The sequence below is a fragment of the Nerophis lumbriciformis genome, linkage group LG24 (assembly GCF_033978685.3).
Source record: "Nerophis lumbriciformis linkage group LG24, RoL_Nlum_v2.1, whole genome shotgun sequence".
Classification (NCBI taxonomy): Eukaryota; Metazoa; Chordata; class Actinopteri; order Syngnathiformes; family Syngnathidae; genus Nerophis; species Nerophis lumbriciformis.
Window position 1 is genome coordinate 4883387 of NC_084571.2, and position 16614 is coordinate 4900000.

A 16614-nucleotide genomic window follows, 5' to 3' on the forward strand; every position below is an offset into this window, starting at 1 on the left:
ATCTCCTGATGAGATGAAGTAGTCTTGTGATTTTTTTTTTCCCCACACATACATATATATATATATATATATATATATATATATATATATATATATATATATATATATATATATATATATATATATATATACGTATATACGTAATACGTAAATTTGTATGTATATATATATATTTTTGTATGTATATATATATATCTATTTCCTGGATCTCAGGAAACAGAGTGGACAAACACCAGCAGATGACATGGCACCCCAAACCATCACTGATGGTGGAAACTTTACACTAGACTTCAGGCAACGTGGATCCTGTGCCTCTCCTGTCTTCCTCCAGACTCTGGGACCTCGATTTCCAAAGGAAATGCAAAATTTGCATGGTTGGGTGATGGTTTGGGGTGCCATGTCATCTGCTGGTGTCGGTCCACTCTGTTTCCTGAGATCCAGGGTCAACGCAGCCGTCTACCAGCAAGTTTTAGAGCACTTCATGCTTCCTGCTGCTGACCTGCTCTATGGAGATGGAGATTTCAAGTTCCAACAGGACTTGGCGCCTGCACACAGCGCAAAATCTACCCGTGCCTGGTTTACGGACCATGGTATTTCTGTTCTAAATTGGCCCGCCAACTCCCCTGACCTTAGCCCCATAGAAAATCTGTGGTGTATTGTGAAAAGGAAGATGCAGAATGCCAGACCCAAAAACGCAGAAGAGTTGAAGGCCACTATCAGAGCAACCTGGGCTCTCATAACACCTGAGCAGTGCCAGAAACTCATCGACTCCATGCCATGCCGCATTAACGCAGTAATTGAGGCAAAAGGAGCTCCAACCAAGTATTGAGTATTGTACGTGCTCATATTTTTCATTTTCATACTTTTCAGTTGGCCAACATTTCTAAAAATCCCTTTTTTGTATTAGCCTTAAGTAATATTCTAATTTTGTGACACACGGAATTTTGGATTTTCATTTGTTGCCACTTCAAATCATCAAAATTAAATGAAATAAACATTTGAATGCATCAGTCTGTGTGCAATGAATAAATATAATGTACAAGTTACACCTTTTGAATGCAATTACTGAAATAAATCAAGTTTTTCAAAATATTCTAATTTACTGGCTTTTACCTGTATATTATATATATATTCATATGTATATATATATACTGTATATATATATATATATATATATATATATATATATATATATATATATATATATATATATATATATATATATATATATATATTATATATATATATTCATATGTATATATATATACTGTATATATATATATGTACTGTATGTATATATATATATATATATATACTCTATATATATATATATATATACATATATATATATATATATACATATATATATATATATATATATATATATATATATATATATATATATATATATATATATATATATATATATATATACATATATACTGTATATATATATATATATATATATATATATATATATATATATATATATATATATATATATATATATATATATATATATATATATATATATATATATATATATATATATATACCAGTGACGTGCGGTGAGGTTGATGGCTGGTGAGGCACTGACTTCATCACAGTCAGATTTACAAACATATGAACCCTAAAGAGTATCTTATTCACCATTTGATTGGCAGCAGTTAACGGGTTTTGTTTAAAAGCTCATACCAGCATTTTTCCCTGCTTGGCAGTCAGCATCAAGGGTTGGAATTGGGGGTTAAATCACCAAAAATTATTCCCGGGCGCGGCGCCGCTGCTGCCCACTGCTCCCCTCACCTCCCAGGGGGTGATTAAGGGATGGGTCAAATGCAGAGAACACATTTCATTACACTTAGTGTGTGTGTGACAATCATTGGTACTTTAACTTAACTTTAACTTTACACATACAAACTGTAGCACACAAAAAAGCACATTTAATTAAAAAAAACGTTATTATGGTCTTACCTTTACTTATAAATAAAGTCCATTCGCCGCTGTTGTGCTGGATTAATGCACCCCCTGACGGGTGTGTTATATCAACTAAAGCCCTCACTTAAACTTTCCACGTGCAAGATTGAATCTATTTAAAAAAGTGTAACCGAGGGTTTATAAATTTCGCCTATACTGTATGAAACTACAAAATAACAAACACGGAGGCTCCAGTTTACACGAGGACCACTTTATTTACCTTCTTTCAAAAACCTCCGCTCCACTACAACATGTCATCACTTCCGCTCTTGGCGCTTTCAAAATAAGAGCTCAAGGCATATACTGTATAACAGCGCATAACAGGAACTTAACATCACAAATAGGAAAGCCCATAAAAATAGGTTACAAAAGTTATTTAATAAGAAGCCAAAAAGTGCAAAAACAATAATGTTCATGTTGGAGGAGTTGTGAATTAGGTACACCTGCAGTCTGCAGGTGTACCTAATGTTGTGGCCCTGCAGTCATTCACAACTCCTCCAACACGAACATTATGGTTTTTGCACTTTTTGGCTTCTTATGAAATAACTTTTTTAAATAGATTCAATCTTGCACGTGGAAAGTTTAAGTGTGGGCTTTAGTTGATATAACAATTCTACGGCAGGGGTGCAGGAGGCGGGGCTACTGGAGCCTCAGCCAGTGCGTCTTTTGCAGCCGTTTTATGATCGCTCAGCACAAGAAATACGTTACACACATACAGTTGTTGACAAAATACACTGTACATTATATACCTCAGCTAACTAAACTATGGAAATGTATAATATAATTCATATAGCAATACAGTCTCACTGCACAGCAGGCCAGCAGTTAGCCGAGTCCGTCCATGTTGAGGCACTGAGTGACGTGCCTCAACTGGCTGCTGATCACCGCACCGTCTCTTCTCAGTATTTGAACGGCAAATGTGAAAATTCAGCGATTTTGAATAAAAATAATCTAAAACTGGTGAAGTTAAATGGAAAATAACTTTATAGTATAATCACTGCATACATATAACAATTTAATTAATTTTTTTTCTTTTTACATTTTTTTTCTTTCCATGATGGCAGGTGAGGCGGGGCCTCACCTGCCTCTAGTGACTGCACGTCACTGATGTATACATATATACAGTGACAAACTATATGTGTATATATCTTATATTCACAATAATAGAAGTATTTTCAAAATAAAGCTTTTGACCTCAGCTACCGCACTAAAAATCAATGATCTATATGTATATATAATTATATAATTACTATTATGTTTTATATAAATATATATCTATATATGTGTCTATATATACATATATATATTTACATCCATATACATATAAATAAATAAATATATATCTATATATGTGTGTATATGTATATATTTGTTATGATATTGTGTGAGGTAGCTAAGGTCAAAAGCTTTATTTTGAAAATACTTTCTTTCAACGAGAAGTACTTTGTCCATAGTCCTATGTGGGCGTGTCCTGACCTTAGCTTCTCCCCATCCTTGCAGCCCGGCAACTACCAGCGCACGGTGAAGCGCACTGAGGACGCCTTCCAAGCGTGCAACGAAATCGTGACGTGCTTCCAGGAGAGGGCGCGTGTGGAGCGTCAGTACGCGCAGCAGCTCAGCGAGTGGAGCGCCAAGTGGACGCCCGTGGTGGACTCCAGTGAGTGTGGTCACCGTGGCGCCACCTGCCGACCGTTCAGCGGCTAACGCCTCCTCTTCCCCAGCACCTCTGTACGGATCCCTGCTGAAGGCCTGGCAGTCTTTCCTGTCCTCCGCCGACCGCCTGGCCTCCCTGCACGCCTCCATCTGCCGCTCGCTGGTGGCGGAGGACGGCGAGCGGGTCCGAACCTGGCAGAAGGACGCCTTCCACAAGAAGCTGTTCGGAGGCTTCAAGGAGGCCCAGGACGCCGAGGCGGGCTTTGCCCGGGCTCAGAAACCGTGGGCCAAACGACTAAAGAAGGTTTGCGTCTACGAGCAGTACTCACATCAGAGGTCTTCAATGATTTGTATTCCCCACGTAATTTTCCACAAAATGTAAATACATTTAAATACACAAACACTGTAGTGTAGTTTAGGAAAGGTGACCGTCCCTTCAAGATGTTGCACTTTCACTAAAATGTTTGAATTCGCAGAAACTTTTTTAAGAAAGTCGCGGCAAAAGTTGCAATGTTTTGAGGCTTATTTTTTAGCAATATCCATCCATTTTCTACCGCTTATTTCCTTTGGGGTCGCAGGGGGTGCTGGAGCCTATCTCAGCTACAATCGGGCAGAAGGTGGGGTACACCCTGGACAAGTCGCCACCTCATCGCAGGGCCAACACAGATAGACAGACAACATTCACACTCACATTCACACACTAGGGCCAATTTAGTGATGCCAATCAACCTATCCCCAAATGCATGTCTTTGGAGGTGGGAGGAAGCCGGAGTACCCGGAGGGAACCCACGCAGTCACGGGGAGGACATGCAAACTCCACACAGAAAGATCCCGAGCCCGGGATTGAACCCATGACTACTCAGGACCTTCGTATTGTGAGGCAGATGCACTAACCCCCTCTTTCACCGTGCTGCCCGTTAATTTTAGCAATACATTTGTGATATTATACATTTGTTATTAATGTTTTAAGTGTAACCTCAAAAACACAGGATTCCAATAAAAAATATTGATGTTTTACTCATTTTATAGCACACATACTCAAAAGTAGACACTAGATGGCAGTAAAAGCAATTACAAGCAAATTACTTTACTGTTTTAATTCATTAGAAGTAATAATAGTAATCAGTAGGGGTTTGAATCTTTCGGCACCCAACGATTCGATTCAGACTCCATTCTCGATTCAAACCATTTTTCCCAATGTATTATTTGGTATAATAATAATAATAATAATAATAATACATTTTATTTATGAGGCGCCGTACAAAATCACAACAATAAAATCAAATTGGATTAAAAAACAACAACAACAACAACAACAAAGAGAAAAGAAAAGATGATTACAATGAATAAGCATTGTAATGATTGTAATAATCATAAATAAAGTTTTCCAAACAGGCTACAGGTTAGAAAAGCTCCTTCTGGTTGCATGGAGATGGCCTAAAAAAACATTTACTATGATTCTTTAAAAAAAAATGTTTATGTTTGTTTTAAATACATTTTTGAAAATTATGAATCTATTTAGAATCGGGTTAATAAGAATTGCAATTCGAATGTGAATCGATTTTTTGTGCAGCCCTAGTAATAATTGTAATTACAGAAAAACATACCACCAAATGCTTCCTTATTGTCGTCAACAAGTTGCTTTAACGAGCTATTTAGCATGTTTGCCCGTCTTAAAGTTTCATTTATGTTCCAACACATTCACCCTCGCACGTTAAGCGCGTTTGGGAACAGCTAATAGCAATCTATAGCACTCATTTTTCTTCGTATATAAGAAATGATTATCATCACACTTCAACGTCTCTAACATGTAAATGCTGCCTCTTTGCTAGGTCAGCATTGCTTATGAAAACATGTTCGTCGTCTTATCCTGGATAAATAAATGTTACATAAATATTCCGACGAGGAAGTAAATGTTACCCAGAAGGCTTAGCGCTGTAGACAGGAACAGGAAATAAGTCTGAGCTACACGGGAGGACAATTGTGCCGTTTGATCAATGAAGAGATGATGTTACAAGTTGTTGTTTCTGCTTTGTCAACACCATCCATCCATCCATCTTCTTCCGCTTATCCGAGGTCGGGTCGCGGGGGCAGCAGCCTAAGCATGGAAGCCCAGACTTCCCTCTCCCCAGCCACTTCGTCCAGCTCCTCCCGGGGGATCCCGAGGCGTTCCCAGGCCAGCCGGGAGACATAGTCTTCCCAACGTGTCCTGGGTCTTCCTCGTGGCCTCCTACCGGTCGGACATGCCCTAAACACCTCCTTAGGGAGGCGCTCGGGTGGCATCCTGACCAGATGCCCGAACCACCTCATCTGGCTCCTCTCGATGCGGAGGAGCAGCGGCTTTACTTTGAGCTCCCCCCGGATGACAGAGCTTCTCACCCTATCTCTAAGGGAGAGCCCCGCCACCCGGCGGAGGAAACTCATTTCGGCCGCTTGTACCCGTGATCTTGTCCTTTCGGTCATAACCCAAAGCTCATGACCATAGGTGAGGATGGGAACGCAGATCGACCGGTAAATTGAGAGCTTTGCCTTCCGGCTCAGCTCCTTCTTCACCACAACGGATCGATACAGCGTCCGCATTACTGAAGACGCCGCACCGATCCGCCTGTCGATCTCACGATCCACTCTTCCCTCACTCGTGAACAAGACTCCGAGGTACTTGAACTCCTCCACTTGGGGCAAGATCTCCTCCCCAACCCGGAGATGGCACTCCACCCTTTTCCGGGCGAGAACCATGGACTCGGACTTGGAGGTGCTGATTCTCATCCCAGTCGCTTCACACTCAGCTGCGAACCGATCCAGTGAGAGCTGAAGATCCTGGCCAGATGAAGCCATCAGGACCAAATCATCTGCAAAAAGCAGAGACCTAATCCTGCAGCCACCAAACCGGATCCCCTCAACGCCTTGACTGCGCCTAGAAATTCTGTCCATAAAAGTTATGAACAGAATCGGTGACAAAGGGCAGCCTTGGCGGAGTCCAACCCTCACCGGAAACGCGTCCGACTTACTGCCGGCAATGCGAACCAAGCTCTGACACTGATCATACAGGGAGCGGACCGCCACAATCAGACAGTCCGAAACCCCATACTCTCTGAGCACTCCCCACAGGACTTCCCGAGGGACACGGTCGAATGCCTTCTCCAAGTCCACAAAGCACATGTAGACTGGTTGGGCAAACTCCCATGCACCCTCAAGGACCCTGCCGAGAGTATAGAGCTGGTCCACAGTTCCACGACCAGGACGAAAACCACACTGTTCCTCCTGAATCCGAGGTTCGACTATCCGGCGTAGCCTCCTCTCCAGTACACCTGAATAGACCTTACCGGGAAGGCTGAGGAGTGTGATCCCACGATAGTTAGAACACACCCTCCGGTTCCCCTTTTTAAAGAGAGGAACCACCACCCCGGTCTGCCAATCCAGAGGTACTGCCCCCGATGTCCACGCGATGCTGCAGAGTCTTGTCAACCAAGACAGCCCTACAGCATCCAGAGCCTTAAGGAACTCCGGGCGGATCTCATCCACCCCCGGGGCCTTGCCACCGAGGAGCTTTTTAACTACCTCAGCAACCTCAGCCCCAGAAATAGGAGAGCCCACCACAGATTCCTCAGGCACTGCTTCCTCATAGGAAGACGTGTTGGTGGGATTGAGGAGGATTGAGCTTTGTCAACACAAGAAACAAAAATATGTTTTGTTTAGATAGTTGACGTGTGCGTTTAAATGCCGCTCAAAGACTAATTAGGGGCGGTATCGCTCAATTGGTAGAGTGGCCGTGCCAGCAACTTGAGGGTTCCAGGTTCGATCCCCGCTTCCGCCATCCTTGTCACTGCCGTTGTGTCCTTGGGCAAGACACTTTACCCACCTGCTCCCAGTGCCACCCACACTGGTTTAAATGTAACTTCGATATTGGGTTTCACTATGTAAAAGCGCTTTGAGTCACTAGAGAAAAGTGCTATATAAATATAATTCACAATTCACTAATTCGATTTGGCTAAAATATGTGAGGAATTTGCGGGCAATGGACAAAGGCTACCCATAATTTGTGTGAATTGGCTGAATCGAATGATATATGGCAGTTGTATGGCTGCCCTACTCACTGGACCTTGCAGGTTTAACATAAAAACACGACTATATAGTGATATTATTGTATTCATGTTAGTATTTAAAATAGCTAGCGCTCTAATTGGCAGCTAGCGATTAGCGGCGCTATACTGTTTAATTCTAATCTTAGTATTGCACAATAACAATGTATAGATAGATAAAAAAAAAAAAAAAACAAGGACCGCATACTGAAATGTCAAAGCATGCAGCAGCCATTTTGATAATTTTGTAATGTCTTTATAAGTACCGTACTTTTTGGAGTATAAGTCGCACCGGCCGAAAATGCATAATAAAGAAGGAAAAAAACATATATAAGTCGCACTGGAGTGTAAGTCACATTTTTTGGGGAAATTTATTTGATAAAAGCCAACACCAAGAATAGACATTTGAAAGGCAATTTAAAATAAATAAAGAATAGTGAACAACAGGCTGAATAAGTGTACGTTATATGAGGCATAAATAACCAACTGGTATGTTAACGTAACATATTATGGTAAGAGTCATTCAAATAACTATAACATATAGAACATGCTATACGTTTACCAAACAATCTGTCACTCTTAATCGCTAAATCCGATGAAATCTTATACGTCTAGTCCCTTACGTGAATGAGCTAAATAATATTATTTGATATTTTACGGTAATGTGTTAATCATTTCACACATAAGTCGCTCCTGAGTATAACAGGCATGTGATTTGACCACAATGAAAAAGACTGAAAACATTTCCGGGGGTCTGGGGGATGAAGGCCAGGTCCAGGGCGGTGCCCTGGTGGGGGGACAAGGGGGCGATGCCCCCCGAAGCTTCTGGTTTTTCACCAATTTAACATGCTAAAATTAACAAAGACAGCACCATTTGAAGAAAATATTTTAGTGTTTAAAGACATGAAAACATCATTAATAGAACATACATAACCCAATTATCCTAATGATCACAGTAAATGGTTCAGTCCCAACAGTATTTAGTCACTAATATTTACATCTTGTGGTCATTTCACATCCACAGGTGTCACATTGATCAGTGTTATTATCACTAATAACCAGAGGTGTGGACTCGAGTCACATGACTTGGACTCGAGTCAGACTCGAGTCATGAATTTGATGACTTTAGACTCGACTTGACAAAATGTAAAAAGACTTGCAACTCGACTTAGACTTTAACATCAATGACTTGTGACTTCACTTGGACTTGAGCCTTTTGAATTGACATGACTTGACATGACTTGCTACTTTCCCCAAAACCCAAAGATGAAAAAGTTATTCGGGAGCGCTCCGTATTTTTCATTGTGTACTTGTCTATCAGCGTTGCGTGTGTCAGCTGGTGTGGTCTCAGTACAACAGCCAATCAAATTAGATCTACTTTGTTTTCATCACACAGCATTCATCCAATCAAATTGCAGGACAACCAACGAAGAAGACATGTCCAAACCACACGCCAGTGAACAAAAAATGATACCTAAAATAATTTTGTTTAGGTATAATAATTACGAGGTGGTCAACACAAAACGGTTTGCAGTATGCAACACATGCGGTTAGAAAATTACTGATGGAGAAGCAACAACTTCCAACTTCGTCCGGCATTTGAAGTTGCACAAAGAACGGTAAGTTTTGAATGTAAGATAACGTTTATTGGCTAAGTAACGTGACTTTTATTTGCTGTGTAGTTAAATCAGTGAGGCTGTAAACTCACTGCTAACGTTATAACGTTATTGCAAACACGGGAATCTGTTGCAGTTCACTACCTTATTCATACTTTTTGTTCAGTGATTTTTTTTAAGCAGGGTTACGTTAGTCAATATATCACACGTAACGTTAGACGGCGGTCAGCAGCACCGCGTATTTTAGCCACCTAAAAAAGACAAAAATAGTAAAATAAAGGTCAGTTAAAATGTATACTATATTATGAATATGTGTACCGTTTTAGCTAGCTTTCTGACATACTGTTGGTTGTTTACCTCAGTGGTCCCCAACCACCGGGCCGCGGCCCGGTACTGGTCCGTGGATCGATTGGTATCGGGCCGCACAAGAAATATTTTTTTTAATTTTTTTATTTATTTTTTTAATTAAATCAACATAAAAAACACAAGATACACTTACAAGTAGTGCACCAACCCAAAAAACCTCTCTCCCCCTTTTGTTCTGGGCATTGAACATGAAGACTCTTCCTTCACTGTTCCGAGTGGCCATGAGAGTCTTGGCAGTGCCTGCCTCCAGTGCTCCAGTGGAGCGAGTTTTCAGCCATGGTGGCATCATACTACGCCCCCATCGTGCACAAATGACTGACAGACTCTTGGCTAATTTGGTCTTTTGCAAATGCAATGCAGCATAGGGCCCTGTCATATAAAAAGTACAACTTTTTTGTTATGTTCACGTATATGTCATGTTTTTTCAATGTTAACACTTTTGTACAAATAAGTACATTTGCACTTTATTTTTCAATGTGTTTGTTCTGTAAAGGAATGAGTTAATGTTTAAAATGACTGGTTAATAGTGCTATTATAAAGTGCAATGTCAGCACAATTTTCTTTCCTGCAATTTAAAATGCACTTGTTTTAATAAATAAATACAGCGTTTGAAAAGCATACACAATCTGTGTTAATATATTAGTCTGTGGTTAAAAGGACTTGAAAGGACTCGAAACTCAAAATGCAGGACTTAGGACTTGACTTGAGACTTTCCAGTCTTGACTTTGGACTTGACTCTGGGCTTGCCTGTCTTGACTCGGGACTTGAGGGCAAAGACTTGAGACTTACTTGTGACTTGCAAAACAATGACTTGGTCCCACCTCTGCTAATAACAATTCACAGTTTTAATGTATATGCCTAATTGCCTACAAGTTTAGTTATAAATATAACAAAATACCAAATGTAAACATTTCATTCTTTTCGCCAAAATAGGATATAAATTTATGAAAATAATTAAACATGTTTAGTATTGTTTACTCATATTTGAAAATAGGAAATAATAATAATGTGAGGACACTGACATATTGCATGAAACAAGTGTGAAAATATTTACCTTCAAGATTGTTACACCACTAAATATTGTTTCAAGAGACTACATAAGAACTTAATATTACAAAATAGTATTATATGCAAATTTATTTCAAATAAATTGTTAACTGGAATCAATAATGCGACTCTTTGAATTTCTGTGATTTCATAATATATTTTCACGTGGCTTTTTATTTTTAGAAAAAAACATTTATATTTCGCAAAGCAATAATTGGTTAATATTTAAAACAAACATGCGTATTTCGCAAGCAAATATTTTTTAGCTTACCTCATTATTAACAACCCTGTCTGCAACTGAAGTGGGTTGTTTGGGTGGATCTTTCCTCTCGATGTCTACGGCAGTTGTCGATGTAAACAAAGGATGAAGTCCGTAAGGTTTGCTCACTTTCGGTTGACATCCAAAAGTAAAAGCTAGTGAAAAGTTTGTTTTCCTTGCTTCAAGTTGTTTCATATGTTTTTGGCGTTTCGCATGTACTTCCAAAGCCTTGAAACCTCGTGATCCATAGTCAATATTATCATGACACCACGTGCACAAAACCTTCCCGGGACGATCGATTTTCCGAATAAAATCCCCGAACAAAGTCGTAACTTCCTTCTTCCCAACAGTATCAGTGATTTCCCTTTCCATCCAGTCCCATCGAAACTTATTTTTGACATGTTTATCAATTTCTTTTACTTGTAAAGCGTCCTTTCTCTCGAGAACCGACATCGTTTACATATGGAAAATGGCGGTAATAACCATTATGAATGATGACGTTATTAACGTCATCATTCATAACAGATGTCCTGATTGGTCACAAGGAACATATCGACCAATCAACTACGGCGTAATATAAACTACGTCTCGAATCTTGATTTAGGGTCGGAAAAAAAAACGGAAAAACGGGAGATAATTATAATTTTTTTCCCGGGATTAAAAAAGACGGAATTCCGACTTTAGACGGAAAAATCACATGCATGGTATAAGTGGCTGTGAAAAAAACTGCGACTTATAGTCCGAAAAATACGGTATATAAAGACAATATAATATACATCCATAAACGTGGATGCATATGCAAAAGTGCAATATATTTGTCTGTACAGTAATCGATTTATTTATATATGCACCTTATTGCTTTTTTTATCCTGCACTACCATGAGCTAATGCAACGAAATTTCGTTCTTATCTGTACTGTAAAGTTCAAATTTGAATGGCAATAAAAAGGAAGTCTAAGTCTATGTCTAATCACTAAAAATGATTCCCGGGCGCGGCCACCACTGCTAATCACTGCTCCCCTCACCTCCCAGGGGGTGATCCAGGGTGATGGGTCAAATGCAGAGAATAAATTCGCCACACCTCGTGTGTGTGTGTGACAATCATTGGTACTTTAACTTTAACTAAGTTTATCTTGCATATTGTATGGAGTACCAACTGACCTGTACCTCCTTGAATCCTGGTGTGTGTGGCAGCTGGACAAAGCCAGGCGGGCGTACCACAAGGCCAGTCGTAAAGAGCACGCCGCCAGGGAGCGCGAGACCAACGCTTTGGCAAACTCGGACGTGGCCGCCGACAAGCAGAAGAAGATCCGGGAGGACAGAGAGGTGGTCCAACAGGAGGCTGAGAAAGTAAGCCATTAATACATCAAATATTTGCGGTCATATTTAATATACACGCCGTATGATTATCAATCAATCAATCTTTATTTATATAGCCCTAAATCACAAGTGTCTCAAAGGGCTGCACAAGCCACAACGACATCCTCGGTACAAAGCCCACATACGGGCAAGGAAAAACTCACCCCAGTGGGACGTCGATGTGAATGACTATGAGGAACCTTGGAGAGGACCGCATATGTGGGTAACCCCCCCCCCTCTAGGGGAGACCGAAAGCAATGGATGTCGAGTGGGTCTGACATAATATTGTGAGAGTCCAGTCCATAGTGGATCCAACATAATAGTAAGAGTCCAGTCCATAGTGGGGCCAGCAGGACACCATCCCGAGCGGAGACGGGTCAGCAGCGCAGAGATGTTCCCAGTCGATGCACAGGCGAGCGGTCCACCCCGGGTCACGACTCTGGACAGCCAGCACTTCATCCATGGCCACCGGACCTGTGCCCCCCCTCCTCAAGGAAAAGGGGAGCAGGGGAGAAAAGAAAAGAAACGGCAGATCAACTGGTCTAACAGGGGGGCTATTTAAAGGCTAGAGTATACAAATGAGTTTTAAGATGGGACTTAAATGCTTCTACTGAGGTAGCATCTCTAATTGTTACCGGGAGGGCATTCCATAGTACTGGAGCCCGAATAGAAAACGCTCTATAGCCCGCAGACTTTTTTTGGGCTCTGGGAATCACTAATAAGCCGGAGTTCTTTGAACGCAGATTTCTTGCCGGGACATATGGTACAATGCAATCGACAAGATAGGACGGAGCTAGACCGTGTAGTATTTTATACGTAAGTAGTAAAACCTTAAAGTCACATCTTAAGTGCACAGGAAGCCAGTGCAGGTGAGCCAGTATAGGCGTAATATGATCAAACTTTCTTGTTCTTGTCAAAAGTCTAGCAGCCGCATTTTGTACCAACTGTAATCTTTTAATGCTAGACATAGGGAGACCCGAAAATAATACGTTACAGTAGTCGAGACGAGACGTAACGAACGCATGAATAATGATCTCAGCGTCGCTAGTGGATAAAATAGAGCGGATTTTAGCGATATTACGGAGATGAAAAAAGGCCGTTTTAGTAACACTCTTAATGTGTGATTCAAAGGAGAGAGTTGGGTGGAAGATAATACCCAGATTCTTTACTGATTCGCCTTGTGTAATTGTTTGGTTGTCAAATGTTAAGGTGGTATTATTAAATAAATGTCGGTGTTTAGCAGGACCGATAATCAGCATTTCCGTTTTCTTGGCGTTGAGTTGCAAGAAGTTAGCGGACATCCATTGTTTAATTTCATTAATTTCATGATTACAGGTCAGAGCCCGCTACGAGAAGGTTCTGGAGGAGGCCAACCGCTACGCTCCTCGCTACATGGAGGAGATGGAGGCCATCTTTGACCAGTCGCAGGATGAAGAGCGCAAGAGAATCGTCTTCCTCAAACAAGCTTTCCTCTCCTTTGACAAGCATCTTGATGTCACCACTAATGAGAGGTCAGAAAGAAAAAAAGAACAATATTTCAGAAGCTTAGACATCATTGTGTTGAAACTCAAGCAGACGTAGTACCTTCACTGACCCGTGGAGGGCAGCAGTGTACTACAGGTCGCCATTGCTGCCAGTGAATAATACATCGAAAAGCAAGGCTAACCGTTAGCTTATCTGGTAACTTCGTTACGGTGGTAATTTACCCTCATCATTTACACTTCACTTGAACGATTACATAAATACTAGTACTCATGAAGTTAGTTTCACTTAGGGCGTGTTATTGTTGGCGGTAGCTATGTTTGCTCTGCTTCCGGCTTCTTCAATTCACTCGCTACCTGATTGGCTATTGTTTGCTCTGCTTCCGGCTTCTTCGTCCCCTCACTTTATGATTGGCTATTGTTTGTCCCACGTGACAATAACAGTCCGAGACCCCAACAGAAGTAGTTGTTGGAAATATTATTTGCCAGCATTTAGTGACACTAATGATGCATCATCACAGTCCGCAATGTGTGCTGAACAACACAAATAACTTTCATGTGTTGTGTAGCGTGAGAGAAGTGTACAGCGAGCTGCACAACACGGTGACAGCCATCGACGAGCAGGAAGACCTACGATGGTGGAAGAACACCCATGGACCTGGCATGCCCACCGACTGGCCACACTTCCAGGTCTGTAAACTGTCAGTAATTGTTCAATTTGGCCTTGAACTTAAAAAAAAAAAAAAAAAAAAACGCTCTAGTGGAAACTCTGTTTTTTTACTATGATTTTATATATATACATACAGGTAAAAGCCAGTAAATTAGAATATTTTGAAAAACTTGATTTATTTCAGTAATTGCATTCAAAAGGTGTAACTTGTACATTATATTTATTCATTGCACACAGACTGATGCATTCAAATGTTTATTTCATTTAATTTTGATGATTTGAAGTGGCAACAAATGAAACTCCAAAATTCCGTGTGTCACAAAATTAGAATATTACTTAAGGCTAATACAAAAAAGGGATTTTTAGAAATGTTGGCCAACTGAAAAGTATGAAAATGAAAAATATGAGCATGTACAATACTCAATACTTGGTTGGAGCTCCTTTTGCCTCAATTACTGCGTTAATGCGGCGTGGCATGCAGTCGATGAGTTTCTGGCACTGCTCAGGTGTTATGAGAGCCCAGGTTGCTCTGATAGTGGCCTTCAACTCTTCTGCGTTTTTGGGTCTGGCATTCTGCATCTTCCTTTTCACAATACCCCACAGATTTTCTATGGGGCTAAGGTCAGGGGAGTTGGCGGGCCAATTTAGAACAGAAATACCATGGTCCGTAAACCAGGCACGGGTAGATTTTGCGCTGTGTGCAGGCGCCAAGTCCTGTTGGAACTTGAAATCTCCATCTCCATAGAGCAGGTCAGCAGCAGGAAGCATGAAGTGCTCTAAAACTTGCTGGTAGACGGCTGCGTTGACCCTGGATCTCAGGAAACAGAGTGGACCGACACCAGCAGATGACATGGCACCCCAAACCATCACTGATGGTGGAAACTTTACACTAGACTTCAGGCAACGTGGATCCTGTGCCTCTCCTGTCTTCCTCCAGACTCTGGGACCTCGATTTCCAAAGGAAATGCAAAATTTGCATGGTTGGGTGATGGTTTGGGGTGCCATGTCATCTGCTGGTGTCGGTCCACTCTGTTTCCTGAGATCCAGGGTCAACGCAGCCGTCTACCAGCAAGTTTTAGAGCACTTCATGCTTCCTGCTGCTGACCTGCTCTATGGAGATGGAGATTCCAAGTTCCAACAGGACTTGGCGCCTGCACACAGTGCAAAATCTACCCGTGCCTGGTTTACGGACCATGGTATTTCTGTTCTAAATTGGCCCGCCAACTCCCCTGACCTTAGCCCCATAGAAAATCTGTGGGGTATTGTGAAAAGGAAGATGCAGAATGCCAGACCCAAAAACGCAGAAGAGTTGAAGGCCACTATCAGAGCAACCTGGGCTCTCATAACACCTGAGCAGTGCCAGAAACTCATCGACTCCATGCCACGCCGCATTAACGCAGTAATTGAGGCAAAAGGAGCTCCAACCAAGTATTGAGTATTGTACATGCTCATATTTTTCATTTTCATACTTTTCAGTTGGCCAACATTTCTAAAAATCCCTTTTTTGTATTAGCCTTAAGTAATATTCTAATTTTGTGACACACGGAATTTTGGATTTTCATTTGTTGCCACTTCAAATCATCAAAATTAAATGAAATAAACATTTGAATGCATCAGTCTGTGTGCAATGAATAAATATAATGTACAAGTTACACCTTTTGAATGCAATTACTGAAATAAATCAAGTTTTTCAAAATATTCTAATTTACTGGCTTTTACCTGTATATATACATACACATCAGTGACGTGCGGTGAGGTTGATGGCTGGTGAGGCACTGACTTCATCACAGTCAAATTTACAAACATATGAACCCTAAAGAGTATCTTATTCACCATTTGATTGGCAGCAGTTAACGGGTTATGTTTAAAAGCTCATACCAGCATTCTTCCCTGCTTGGCACTCAGCATCAAGGGTTGGAATTGGGGGTTAAATCTCCAAAAATTATTCCCGGGCGCGGCGCCGCTGCTGCCCACTTCTCCCCTCACCTCCCAGGGGGGTGATCAAGGGGATGGGTCAAATGCAGAGGACAAATTTCACCACACCTAGTGTGTGTGTGTGACAATCATTGGTACTTTAACTTAACTTTAACTTTACACAGACAAACTGTAGC

General features: G+C 41.0%; 1 protein-coding gene across 1 annotated transcript in view; it reads left to right on the forward strand.

The window, feature by feature from the left end:
• The window catches only part of LOC133620571 (protein kinase C and casein kinase substrate in neurons protein 3), a 46946-nt gene that overhangs the window by 24500 nt on the left and 5832 nt on the right, over nucleotides 1–16614 (forward strand). The window contains exons 3-7 of the mRNA XM_061982158.2: nucleotides 3475–3631; nucleotides 3696–3931; nucleotides 12188–12343; nucleotides 13688–13863; nucleotides 14403–14523. Coding sequence (XP_061838142.1) covers nucleotides 3475–3631; nucleotides 3696–3931; nucleotides 12188–12343; nucleotides 13688–13863; nucleotides 14403–14523 — 846 coding nt within the window. The remainder of the gene's footprint in view (nucleotides 1–3474; nucleotides 3632–3695; nucleotides 3932–12187; nucleotides 12344–13687; nucleotides 13864–14402; nucleotides 14524–16614) is intronic.